The following is a 14,354-nucleotide window of genomic DNA, read 5'->3' as shown; positions in this document are numbered from 1 at the left end:
TCATGTCATGAAAAATCGCCATCATACACCTTTGAAAGGTTGCAGGGGCGTTACAAAGTCCAAATGGCATGCGTTTGTAAGCAAAAGTACCATAAGGGCACGTGAATGTGGTTTTCTCTTGATCTTCGGGTGCTATTGGAATTTGAAAATATCCGGAAAATCCATCTAGAAAACAATAGTAACTATTTCCGGCTAATCTTTCCAACATTTGATCTATGAAAGGTAAGGGAAAGTGATCTTTTCTGGTGGCGTCATTTAATTTTCTATAATCAATACATACACGCCATCCTGTTACAGTCCTAGTCGGAATAAGCTCATTTTTCTCATTTGTAATGACAGTCATGCCACCCTTCTTAGGCACGCATTGAACTGGGCTTACCCATGGACTATCAGAGATTGGATAAATTAAACCTGCATCTAGCAGTTTAATAATCTCTTTCTTAACTACATCTTGCATATTAGGATTTAGTCTTCGTTGGCGTTGCACATACGTTTTATGACCTTCTTCCATAAGGATTTTATGTGTGCAATACGAAGGACTTATTCCTTTAATATCATGAATCTTCCATGCAATGGCTGGTTTATGAGCTTTCAACACAGAAATGAGTTGTGATTTCTCATTTTCAGTAAGAGAAGACGATATTATTACAGGTAATTCAGATTCACCATGTAAATAAGCGTATTCCAAATGGTTTGGAAGTGGCTTTAACTCTAATTTCGGAGGTTCTTCTATCGATGATTTGTATCGATATCTGTCTTCTTCTTTTAGCATTTGAATTTCTTCTGTTGTTGGTTCATATCCATTAGCTATAAGTGTAGCTAACATTTCAGCTTCATCAATTGGTTCATTACCTTCTCCTAAAGAACATTCTCCTGTTCCTTGTAATTCTGGAAATTCTTCTAATAATTCTGCATGTGCATCTATAGTTTGAATATAATAACATGTATCATCTGCAGATTGTGGTTTTTGCATTGCTCTATCAACTGAAAAGGTAACACTCTCCTCCTCTATACTTAGGGTCAGTTTCTTACCGAACACGTCTATCATTGCTTTAGCCGTGTTTAAGAATTGTCTTCCTAATATGAGAGGAACTTGAGAATCTTCTTCCATGTCCAGAACAACAAAATCTACTGGAAATACTAAAGTACCAACTTTAACTAGCATGTTCTCCATTATCCCTCTAGGATATTTTATTGATCTATCGGCTAGTTGTATGCTTATTCTGGTTGGTTTCAATTCTCCAAGGTCTAGTTTAGCGTATAGTGAATACGGCATTAGATTTATACTAGCACCTAAGTCTGCCAATGCTTCTATTGAACTAAGACTACCCAGAAAACATGGAATTGTGAAACTTCCTGGATCAGATAGTTTTTCTGGTATCTTATTCAACAGCACTGCTGAACAATTAGCATTCATAGTAACAGCCGAGAGTTCTTCCATTTTCTTTCTATTTGAGATTAGATCTTTCAAGAATTTAGCATATCTAGGCATTCCTGAAATTACATCAATGAAAGGAAGATTTACATTTATCTGTTTAAACATATCCAAGAATTTGGATTTCTCGGCTTCAAGTTTCTCTTTCTTCATTTTACTCGGGTAAGGAAGTGGTGGTTGGTATGGTTTAACATAAGGTTTAGCCTTAACTGTATTATCTTCATTAACCTTTTCAACTACCGGTTCTGTTTCCTTATCTTGATTAGGTTGTGGTTCTTGTGGAGTAGGAATAGCTTCATCAGAAGTTACAGGTATTTCAGGTGGTTTAAGCGTTGTACCACTTCTTGTTGTAATGGCTTTAGCTGTTTCATTCCGGGGGTTAGCATTTGTATCACTAGGTAGACTTCTCGGTTTTCTTTCACCTATTAACCTTGCTAGGTTACTTACTTCTTGTTCCAGATTTTGAATAGAAGCTTGTTGATTTCTAAATGCTTGAGCATTTTGTTCATTGGTTTGTTTCTGAGAGGTGAAAAACTGCGTTTGAGTCTCAACTAGCTTCGTCATCATATCTTGTAAATTCGGCTTTTTATCATCGGTTTGTTGTGGTGGTTTGTTTTGAAAATTAGGTCTTTGCTGATTGTAAGTATTATTGGATACTTGTTGATTGCTAGGACCTTGTTGGTTGTTGTATGGAATATTTCAGTTATAATTCTGGTTTTGATTGTAAATAGGTCTTGGCAGTTGATAATTATTCTGATAATTATTTCCAGGCCTTTGGTTTATGTATGAAATATTCTCTCTTTGTTCCATTGTTAATTCAATACTGAGACAATCTTTTGTCAAATGTGGTCCTCCACACTGCTCACAACTAATTCGTATTGAGTGAATATCTTTAGTCATCTTTTCCATTCGTCTCTCGACAGCATCTATCTTTGAGGAAATGGAATCTAAGTCATGGCTAGAATCGGCTCTAGCTGCTTTAGATGATCTAACGATATCTTTTTCTTGGTGCCACTCATGTGAGTGGGAAGCAGTGTTATCAATAATTTTGTAAGCATCAGTTTCGGTTTTCTTCATAATAGAACCACCAGCTGCTATATCTATGTCTTTCCTTGTAGTGATGTCGCATCCTTGGTAGAATATTTGTACTATTTGACAGGTGTCTAAACCATGTTGCGGACATCCTCTTAACAACTTTCCAAATCTAGTCCACGCCTCATATAGAGTTTCATTTGGCTTCTGTGTGAACGTAACAATTTCTCCTTGAAGTCTTACGGCTTTAGATGCAGGAAAGAATTGTTTAAGAAATTTTTCAACTAAAACGTCCCATGTATCAATCGCCCCTTCAGGTAACGATTCCAACCAATCTTTGGCTTCTCCTTTTAAAGTCCAAGGAAATAACATGAGATATATCTGTTCATCCTCCACTTCTCGGATTTTAAATAGTGTGCAGATCCTATTAAAGGTACGAAGATGTTCATTTGGATCTTCCTTCGGCGCACCACTAAATTGGCATTGATTAGTCACCATGTGTAGAATTTGTCCTTTGATTTCATAATCTGGCGCATTAATGTCTAAATGAGTTATTGCGTGACCTTGGCCAGTGCGTTTAGCTCTCATTCGGTCTTCCATACTTAAAGGTTCCAGATTCTCCATAATTGAATTTGTTGAATCGGAATCACTAAAGGATTCTGATTTAATGGTTCGTTCCTCAACAATCTCTGTTTGAATGATTGGTGGTTCCGGATGAAAATTTAGTGGTTCAGGATCTATGAATCGTTCCTGAATATTCTCCGAATTCTCAATTGTGAGGTCGGGTTCAAAAAATGGATTATCGGAAATTTGAACTGGAGTACTTGGTTGACTGGATGACGATTCTAAAGAAAAATCAACGGCGGTAATATTTGCTAAATGTCTTGATCTAGTTACAGGTGGTGAACGTACAAAAGGTGGTGAACGTCTTGCTCGGTGCATTCACTGAATATCCTATTAGTTTTAAAAGGAAAGAAAAATTATAATAAGTTATCCAATCAATAGACTTTTCTGATTTTGCCCACGTTTCGGATAGCCAAAAGATGCAGCAGAGGGGCAGGATTCGTTTGGTCTCAATATAATAGAGGACTGTTTGGCTCCAATAACTCGGTCCACGTACAAATCCAACTATTACTACGAACCAGAAAATTTTGATGTCTATCAATTTAACCACTTAAAATAAATTTTCGTAATTTTAAGAAATTTAGATAAGAAGTAGAATAAAAATCTATGTCCTAAAAACTAGAATAGCGAGAAATAAGAAAGAAAAAGAGCGCGTCGAAAAAGGTCGAAAAAGAAAAATGGTTGAAAAATAAAAAGTGACGGAAAAATAAAAGAAACTTATAAAACTTAAAAACACTTGACTAACCTAACCTTATTACTACAACTAACTTAAAATTATAATCGCAAATTGAGATTACTAATTGGAATGATAATTGATACATAGGTAAAAGTCGTCTAAAAATATTAAAGCTTACAAGAAAAACTAAATCCCAAATGGAAATAACTTAAAAAGAAACTAAAACTTAAAAAGGCGTCGCAAAATTCTAAAGCACTTAGATCTTAGTCTAAAGAAAAAGCACTTAAGGAATTCTACGGCAAAGCCTAAAAATCTAGAAGTAAAAATAACTATGGCAAAAACTAAGAGTTAAAAATAAATACGAGCGAAAAATACAAAAATTACGCTAAAACTATTAAAAAGGGACAAAATATAAAAATATACAAAAAGTTGTAAAAAGTACAATTTTTATAAAAATATTATTTTTATATTATTTATTTAATAAAACTATTAATTTTATATTTTATTTAAACTAATTTAACTAAATAAAACAAATAAATAAAAACTAAACTAAACAATATAATATAAATAAACTAATTAGGGTTTAAAATTAATTAAAATTAATAAAACCCGTAATTAATGCGAATTAGGGTTCTTGTGTACCCGTGTCAGGTCTACTCCGCGAGTCGCGGTATTCGATGCTTCAAACTCCGCGAGTCGCGGGGTTTCAAAATTCAACTCAGGTACAGTTTTGAAATTCGACGCGTTTTTCTTTTTTTATTTTTTTTTATTTTATATTTTCTGTTTTATATTTTCTGTTTAATATTTTCTGTTTTAAAATCTAAAATATTTATATAATAAAAACTTATATTTTAAAAACTAGAATAAAAATAGAACTACTTTATAATTTTATAAATAAAAATCTTAAAACTAGATTTATATATATATATATATATATATATATATATATATATATATATATATATATATATATATATATATATATATATATATATATATATATATATATATATATATATTTTAATTAGCGTTGCGCTTCCGGCTTTTAAGCTAGATTGTTCCCCGGCAGCGGTGCCAAAAATAACTTGATGTCGTGCGAGGTGTATATAAAATACTATTAATTTTTACAAGAAAATACTATTAAATACGATACAATTTTACACAAGATATTTATTTATTTAGAGAATGGATATACTTAAACCTTGCTACAACACTTATAGGCAGTGTACCTAATCGTACAGTAGTGTAGTTTTTAGTAAGTCCGGTTCGTTCCACAGGGAAATCTTTAAACAAAGCTTAACTGTATATTAGTTTACTTTTATAAAAATACAAATATATATATAAGTAATATTATTATTATAAAGGGGGGTTTTTTACCGTTTAATGACCGGTTTGTCGATTTTAAAACTTTAGTCGCAGTTAAAACCAAATGTAAAATAATAAATACAAGACTTAATTTAAAGCGTAAAGTAAATAACGATAATGAAATTGCGATTAATAAAAATGCGATAAAATAAACTTGCGATAATTAAAAAGTACGATAATTAAAAGTGCAATTAAATACAATAACAATAAAAATGCGATAATTAGAAGTGCAATTAAATATAAAATAAAGAAAATTAAATATGAAATAAAAGAATTATGCTTATTTAAACTTCCGTAATCATGATGTTTGACGTGTTGATTTTAGTTTTATGCCCATGGGTTAATTGTCCTTTGTCCTGGATTATTTAATATGTCCGTCTGGTTTTTGTCCATAACAGTCCATCAGTCATAAATATAAAGTGCGAGTGTCCTCATCAAATTATTCTTATACCCGAAGTTAAATATTCCAACTAATTGGGGACTTAAACTGTAACAAGATTTTTATACTTTGTTTAATAATTACACCAGGATGTCGACTGAGTGTAACCCAAGTTTTTAATATTTTGTTATCAATTATACCAAGTGTCCTTGTACATAATTTCACCCCTGTTTTAATTATTCTAGTGGCTATTAATCCATTCCCGTGTCCGGTTAAATGAACGATTATTCGTACATATAAATACCCCGCCCATCGTGTCCGATCGAGTGTATATGGTAATTTATAGGGACGCCCAATTGTAAATCTTTATATTAACATTAACAAACTATCATTTAGTTAAACAAATATAAAGCCCATTAATAGCCCATAGTCTAATTTCCACAAGTGTCGTTCTTTTATCCAAACCCCAATTATGGTACAAAGCCCAACATCATGATTACTTCGTTTTAAATAAGCATAATAATAACTTAGCTACGAGACATTAAATTAAAAAGGTTGAACATAACTTACAATGATTAAAAATAGCATAGCGTTACACGGACGGAATTTCGACTTACACCCTTACAACATTCGCTAACATACCCTTATTATTAGAATTATAATTAAAATTAAAATTAAAATATAAATATAAATATTACGATATAGATAGAGAGATGGATATATGAGTTATGAAAAATGATCAGAATTCGGTTGGCTTTATAGGGAGTTTCAAACTTTGGGGCTCCGCGACTCGCGGCCCTTTTTGCCTTCAAACTCCGCGAGTCGCGGAGTTTGTAAATACAGCTCACTCCATTTTGGAGTCTTTCTTGCCGACGATTTTTATTATTTATATAATATATAAATAATTATAAGAATTATTTAAATATTATATTATATTTATGTGCATAGTTGACTTGTAATTTTTAGTCCGTTGCGTCGAGCGTTGAGAGTTGACTCTGGTCCCGGTTCCGGATTTTCGAACGTCCTTGCGTACAATTTAATATCTTGTACTTTGCGTTTTGAATCTTGTACTCTTGTAATTTCGAGACGTTTCTTATCAATAATTGGAACCTCTTTGATTGTCTTTTGTACTTTTGAGCTTTTTGGTCGTTTGCATCTTCAATTCGTCGAATCTATCTTTTGTCTTCACCTTTTATTATTTAAACGAATATCACTTGTAAATAGTACAATTGCAACTAAAAGCTTGTCTTTCTTGAGGAATAATGCTATGAAATATATGTTCGTTTTTAGCATTATCACAAAGCGTGTGCAGAAAGCGAATATTGAAAAAGATGAAGTTTCAAAATATTTTTCTCGTTTTCTTCCTTCTTAAAAGAGTCAACCAGACTGATAAATTTGTTTAAGTGAAAGTTTGGATCATCAGTCGGTAATCCTTGAAATTTACAGATCATACTGACTAGTTTAATCATGTGTGAACTGATTTCACGACTTCCTTCGGTTCCTAAGGTGATTGGTCCTCCTCTTTCCTCCAAGCATGACTTATGCATAGAATCAAGGGTATTTTGTTGTTCAATTTTTTTTAGATTTTCTGTTTAAAAAGACTTTAAAGTAAGTTTTAGAAAAAATTAATTGACTAAAAGGATCGATAATTTAATAAAAACAATTATTCTTGAAATTCGGTCGCTAACCTTATCGGATATCTTAACTGATAGGATTTCTTACAGATTACTTCGTATCTAGGTGGCCAGGCTGACTATGGAGAGGCAGGATCCTTTTGGTTCCAATATAAGTGGAGACTGTTTGCAAAATCCAACAACCAAGTCCATGTATAATTATCTTTCTTAGACACCACCAAATAATACTTTTGTTTGTTTAAAATCTTTCACAATCAAAATATTCGATCCCCGACAGCGGCACCAGAAAACTCTGATGTGACTACAAAGATACGGCCGAAACAGACGGTTTTATTCGTGCGATATTGTTAGGCCGCAGGACGCCAGACTCAGTTGATCAGGGTAGCACACAGTGATTTTGTTTGTTTATATTATGTGGGGCCTAAATTTACTTTTACTTTCTAAGGTGTAGAAGGTGTAAGTTAACCTAGTGTCGTATTTTTGAATAGATTAACAATTTGAAAATCAAGTGGATAATCGTCTTTTATTTAAATTACTTAGATAAAGGATAGTAGTTGGTTTAAGCTAAAAGTCCTAAGTGCGGAAAAGTAAATAAGTGGAAGGATATCCGGAGTATGCAGATCAGGGAAATGTTGATCAAGATATTAGTATTGGGTTAGGGGATGGTAATTATGCTTATGTTAAGGCTATGCTTGGAATGATGTAGATCTGGTTAGATGAGCCAATTACACAGACCTACTTGTCTCTGAACTCTCGGAGTTCTCTTTGAGCAGTGAGAAGTATGTCATTTGGTTGTATAATTGAAAGGTAGCTATACCTTGGAGGTTATCCTCAGTAAAGTACTAGGTTTATTAGTGAGTTGAGCTCTAATCCTAACCCTCGTTATCAGTTTGGTTAACTGAATAACAACGTGCCGTGTTGATTGAACACTGATCACAAACGGAAGGAGTCCATCGGTTTAAGTTGGCAAAACCTTTAATGAAAACTAACAACTATTTCATCATACTAATGAGATCATATCAGTTCAAGCATTATATATCATTACAGTTGATATACTGAAAGTAAAGCAGATAGAAACCTAATAAATACCTAAACAGTTGATATGACTTAATCCTAAGGCAACAATCAAACAAGAACATGCAATAGGTCTGGGTCACACAGTGAAGGCACGAACTAGATCTTAACAACTCCTAAGAAGTCTCTTTGGAATAGTCAATAGGCATACTAGGTCATTCATGTCTCAATTCCTAAGTTCCGTGTCCTAGAAGCGCATTAAATGCCTCTCGGGAACTCCGGCCATACCGAGTTCATAGAATCTTCAGATAAAGTTAGGGATCTTAATCCTATGAAGTAGCTAATTTCATATAGGTGGACAAGTTCTGATCACAACCTAGGTTGGTCAATCCTTAAGATGCTAGCATACAAATCTATCAGACTTCCTAGTTCAGTATTACGACAGTAATCGTACTAAATTAACATAATTACGCTAACCCAAACTTCTATTATGGAAACATACAGATTAATTAAGCTATCATGGTAATATCGGAACACATTATTAAACATAAAAAGTAAGAACACATGTTTAATACAAAAGACAAGTGTTTTGGATAAAAACCTGAAAAGGCTGAAGAAATCTGCCCGAGATCGCAGGGACTCGCCGGGATATCCTCCATAAAATAAAAGCTAAGCTAACTACTACTGAAAACTAACTAAAAAATTGGAAATATAAAGTGAATTACAAATTGAGTGTGTGTTGAAATGGATGGAGAGAGCGCTTTAAATAGACTTGAATTTTGCCTGCAAACGGCTGGCAGGCCGTTTGCAGGGGCCGTTTGCCAGACCAAGCCGTTTGCAGGGGCCATTTATCTTGGGCGTGTGGCAGGCCGTTTGTGAGCCAGACAAGCCGTTTGGTAGGCCGTTTGGCAGCCTGGTCGGCTGAAATTCACTGGATCGTAACTTGATTTCTTGTCTTTCACCGTTTTCGCTCTAGAATCTTCGTTTTAGCTCCGTTTTACTTGATTCTTTTTGCATCGCCTTCGTAATTACTTAATCTACAAAATCAACTGAATAAGTGATAATTTTTCTGACAAATTTTGAATCTTTATTGTTTTAGGGCTAAATATTGGGTGTAAAAATGTGACTTTTCGGCCGATATCACCATCATTGTTTCATTTGCTACTAGAATGCCATATATGATTTGTCGACCTTTGATGAAAGCACTTTGATCGTAACCAATTAATTTAGGAATTACCGTACGAATTCGGTTAGCCAATATCTTACCTACTATCTTATAATAGCTACCTATTAAGCTAATCGGACGGTAATCGTTTAAACCATTGGGATATTTTTTCTTTCGGATAAGAGTTATGAATGAAGCATTGCATCCTTTAGAGATGATGTTCTTCTCCCAAAACCATTCGATGGCCTTCTTTAGATCATCTTTAATGAGCCACCAAAAGAGCTTGAAAAATTTAAAGTTAAATCCGTCCGGTCCTGGGGCTTTAGAGTCTTCACAGTTTTTTATAGCATCCTAAATTTCACCTTCTGAGATGGGTGCCTCCAGGTACATAGCTTCTGATGCATAAAGTTTTTTGAAATTCAAGTTTTGCAGCCCATTAATCTCCGTGGCATGTTCATGATGTCTCTCGAACATTTTTTTGAAATGATACCAGACCTCACTCTTTATTTCCTCCGCATTTTCTTGCCATTTTCCATTTACATATAGCCCCGGATATTTGAATTGTTGTTGTTTCTTCTAATTGAGGAATGAAAAAGTTTGGAGTTTTCGTCCCCATCTATCGTCCATTTAACTCTGGATTTCTGTTTCAAAATGTGAGCATTCTCCTTTTCTTTTTTGAGCTAAACTCCTCTAGCTTGGATCCATTCATCTTTTTCGGAATCAGATAAAGGTCCCGATTCAGCTTTATTTTCCAAATCACACGCTTTATTCTTCGCCTCTTCTAATTCAAAATCTAAGCTTCTAAATTGAGTTTTACTCCAAACACGTAAGGCTTCTTTTACATTCTTCATCTTATCCCTAAACACAAAATCATGTCTTGAACCATTTACCACGCATCTACAATTACTTTTTCCACTTCTAAATTTTCGAACCACAAGTCGAATACTTTGAACGGTTTCGGGCCAAAGTCAACATTATTATTACGAAGAGCAATCAGGCAGTGATCTGAGGTGTTACGATCGAGTGCTATCACTGATAGGTCGCCCCACGTATGAGTAAAGTTTTCGGAGACAAGAAACCGATCAAGTTTACTAAGTTTCATTCTGTTGTCACTAATTCTCGTAAACTTCTTCCCAAGTAGAGGAATTTCTATTAATTGCATTCGTTCGATAAAATCATTGAAGAGAGAAGCTTTGGACTCTACAAAAACACGGTTTAATCTCTCGGATTGATCTCTCACTTCGAAATCCCCACAAATTACCCATTCCGCATCGTTTTGTAGCATTAATTTTTCTAAACCATCCCACAGGTCTTTCTTCCCACTATCAATATGCGGACCATAGACATTTACGACAATGGTGTCCCTATCGCTTCCTTTCCATTTCCCTTTGATTGCGAGGAAGAATTTACCCTCAACTGCTTCACTGACATCGAAGGAGGTGGAATCCCAAATTAGGAATAGCCCTCCTGACTTACCTATTTTGAGGTTTTGAACGAACCCAAAGTCAGATGCTCACCAGACGTATTCCATCCAATTATCAGAGACTTCATTGCATTTCGATTCTTGTATTGCTACAATATTCGGTTGCTCCCTTAATCTCATTTTTCTAAACCAACTTATCTTGCATTCTGACTTATCCTCCTTTTTAACACCGCGAATGTTGAAAGAAATTATCTTCATCTAAAAAACAGTGACGTACGTGGGTTTTGATGGAGGGAGATTATTGAGGTATGGTACCCCATCCCACCCCCAGCTTATCACCGAATTCCTTCAAGCCTATGCTACTATCGAATTTAGTCCCTGTGTTCTTGTTTCGGTTAAGCCCTGAAGAGCAGACAGATTTGGATTTTGATCTTGACCTTTTTTTAATGGATTTTTGGGATGGGGTGGTTTGGTTCTCGCCATGTTTTTTTAAATTTAACATACTAGAAGATGTTTTCCAATTGAGAATAGAATTCCATTGCCGTTCATTGGTGTTGGAAACGTTGGGTTTTTTTGGTTTGGGGATATTAATCTTCTTTTTCACTTGGTTCTGGTTGCACGGAGGGGTATGGGAAGTGGTCTGTTGGGCGTGATCAGCAGAAGTATGGTGGGGTGAAGGGTTATTGGGTTACGAGGTATCCAGGTTCTGGTTATTATGAAAGTTTGTTGGTTGGTTACGAATCGAGTTGGGTGGTTTGAGTTTGGGGCAATTGAGGTGATATGGGTTTATTTGTGGAAGGGATAACCTTTTTAATTTGTTGAAGCTTCTTTCCAAAATTTTGGGAACTCCTACTTTATTATTTTTAGCCATTACTTTTCTATGGAATGATTAAAGAAAAATGAAGAGTTCAGATAGTCACCAACAATAACATAACAATTTTAATTTGTTGAAGTTTCGATCTTTTCAAAATTTTGCCTAACTCCTAGATTATTATTTTTAGCCATGACTTTTCTATAGAATGATATAATGATGTATGTGTCGTGATTATAGCATTGGTATCTTTGAGCACCAATAGTACGTTAACATTTTAAATTGTAAACTTGCTTTATACAATGGCTGCCTTGATATAGAGTTTATATTTTTATAAATAAAAAAAGTAACAATCACTTTTAAAGTAATTTGTGGTATTATTATCTATTTATATAGAAGTTATTTTGGATTTCTTATATATCATGTATCTTATATCATATATCTTATTAGATAATACTTTGTTGTGTCTACATGCATATAACATGTATGATGAAGTTTTTTATCTTCTCATTTTTGTTTTATCTCGTACTTTTAATATTTTTAATGTTAATATTATGATTATTATTATTATTATATTATTTATTTGTATTGTATTTGTATATCCAAGTTATTTTGGATTTCTTATATACTATGTATTTTATTAGATGATGCGTTGATGTGTCTACATGTATCATGAGATTTTTTTTTATCTTTTCTTTTGTTTACCTGTCGCAGTTTAATTATTTCTAGTGTTAATATTATGATTATTATTATTAGTCTTAATGGTAGTAGTCATCTAATGATATGGAAGTAGTAGGTTCATTTTATTGTCAATATTGCATTAAAAATCATGAATGATTATTAAAAGTTTATCGAGTGCAAAGTGAAATAGTATTTTATTTAATTATGATAAAAAAGGTAAAAAAAAGGTAACTACACAATGTGTTTTTTATAATGGTAAAAAAGTAAACAAAGTTTTGTAAGGACTTTGTTATATATCAGGATTATGAAACAATCATTTTTAACATAGTCTTTTATGAATATATAATTAGAACAAAATACATGTACATAGAACTATTATGCACTAAATCGTACATTATTTCATTTGTAAAAATTACGATAAAATTATTTGATGAATGACTTTCAAGTATAACTACAAGATTTTGTTGATAAGATGATGATTGCAATTGCTTTGTCAGTCTCATAGAATAATACATTGGAGTGTTTGTTATTTAATGTTAGATATAAGCCTATAAGGTGATGATAATATCAAAAGTCAATGTATGAATTATAGTTGATAATTTTGTTGATAACTTGATTATATAGATAGTGAACAATAGTGTACGTGCAATTTTTGCTCAAAATTGATTGTTTTAGTTTCATTTGTTCTATGTACTAATTTGAAACATTTCAAATGAGAATAATATTATAATTAATGATGATACATATATACATATGGAAAAAACATATGCATGTATATAATTACATCATGTGCTATAACACGAGACTCAAATGTACACTTTTTCGCAAGCACGTATGAAAAAATCCTACTTAATTAGACACGTGCATAATAGGACCAACATTAAGTAAAACATGAATTTTAGAATATTGAATTTTGGACAAGCCGTGCAACGCACGAGCTTTGCCCACTATATATATATATATATATATATATATATATATATATATATATATATATATATATATATATATATATATATAAGAATTGAGTCCTAGCTCATTAAGTATATTATAATAAATGAATTTTTACTTTATAAAATAAAATAAAAATAGTAAAAAAATAATAATTATGGTTTATCCTTAATATAAAAATAATAATAATAATAATAATAATAAATAATAATAAATAAATAATAAATTATAATAATAACAGAGATCATAATTGGACACTCTAATTTGTAACCGACGAGGTTATTCAATATAACAATAACTGCAATAAAATAAATAATCTCTATCTATTTGTATTCATGTGTAATAATAGATACGTTAGTCATTAGTCAATTACAAATTACAAATTACAAATTCGCTGGACTATATTAATGACTCACGAATTCACATTTTTTTCTATTAAAAAAAATCTAAATAGCTTGAGTTCTTAGGACCCAAGTTTAAGATTAATCATCTAAAGATTGAAAAACTTGGTATAGTAACCAAATGTTTGAATTACTTAATAAGATAAGGTCGCTTTCGTTGAGCTCGAGCTTATTCTAAGTTGGGAGAAAAATTAGTATGGCTTCAAAGAGGTAATTTTTACATTTTGATTTCTAATTTGATTTTACATTAGAAGTTTTTCTTGAATTCGACTCGGGAATCACGAGAAATCAAAAATAACATTTTTATTACTCATTAAATATCAACTTTTTTTTAGTATTTTAGATTGTATGAAACTATATAAAAATTCTACTTTTGGCTATATGAACGCTACTCAATTATTCAACTTTTCTTTTTATGTATTTGTAGGTTGATGATAATCCGTTTTAAATCGCATGATTCCGTTATAATGGTTTTGATTTGGTATGTCTGAGTTTTGCCATTTATATATGATGACACTTATTTGTTATATTACTTATGAGTTTGTCTTCAAATCTATGATGTTGATGATGCATTATGTAGCCTAAATTAAGTATACCAAGTAAACAATCTGAAGTTAAGGTACCGTTTTATTGCTATTATTTAATCAATTATTGTTTAAACACTTATGTACTACTCCGCACATAATAAGTTCTATCTTAGCAAATGAATGTAGTGCATGTACATTTTTATATTTATAGAATAAAAAATTTGTTTTAAATGATG

General features: G+C 32.4%; 1 protein-coding gene across 1 annotated transcript; it reads right to left on the bottom strand.

The window, feature by feature from the left end:
* Window positions 1-10,004: 10,004 nt before the first annotated feature.
* On the bottom strand, window positions 10,005-10,927 carry LOC139859475 (uncharacterized). Its single transcript, XM_071848262.1, has 3 exons — window positions 10,842-10,927; window positions 10,278-10,748; window positions 10,005-10,182 (listed from the first exon to the last, which is right to left on the bottom strand). Exons 1-3 carry the CDS (start codon window positions 10,925-10,927, stop codon window positions 10,005-10,007), a joined length of 735 nt encoding a protein of 244 aa, XP_071704363.1.
* Window positions 10,928-14,354: the final 3,427 nt, after the last annotated feature.

Source organism: Rutidosis leptorrhynchoides, chromosome 7 (genome assembly GCF_046630445.1).
Source record: "Rutidosis leptorrhynchoides isolate AG116_Rl617_1_P2 chromosome 7, CSIRO_AGI_Rlap_v1, whole genome shotgun sequence".
NCBI lineage: Eukaryota > Viridiplantae > Streptophyta > Magnoliopsida > Asterales > Asteraceae > Rutidosis > Rutidosis leptorrhynchoides.
Note: the sequence above shows the minus strand (reverse complement) of the source record. Positions and strands in the feature narration are given on the sequence as shown.

What these genes read in the sequence shown, in the direction of transcription:
- LOC139859475 (XM_071848262.1), bottom strand. Translation starts at nt 10,927, where the DNA reads ATGAGATTAAGGGAGCAACCGAATATTGTAGCAATACAAGAATCGAAA. An exon ending in AATTGGATGGAATACGTCTG is followed by an intron (nt 10,749 to 10,841) that starts GTGAGCATCTGA and finishes CTTCGATGTCAG; the next exon opens with TGAAGCAGTTGAGGGTAAAT. An exon ending in GTTGACTTTGGCCCGAAACC is followed by an intron (nt 10,183 to 10,277) that starts GTTCAAAGTATT and finishes TTTTGTGTTTAG; the next exon opens with GGATAAGATGAAGAATGTAA.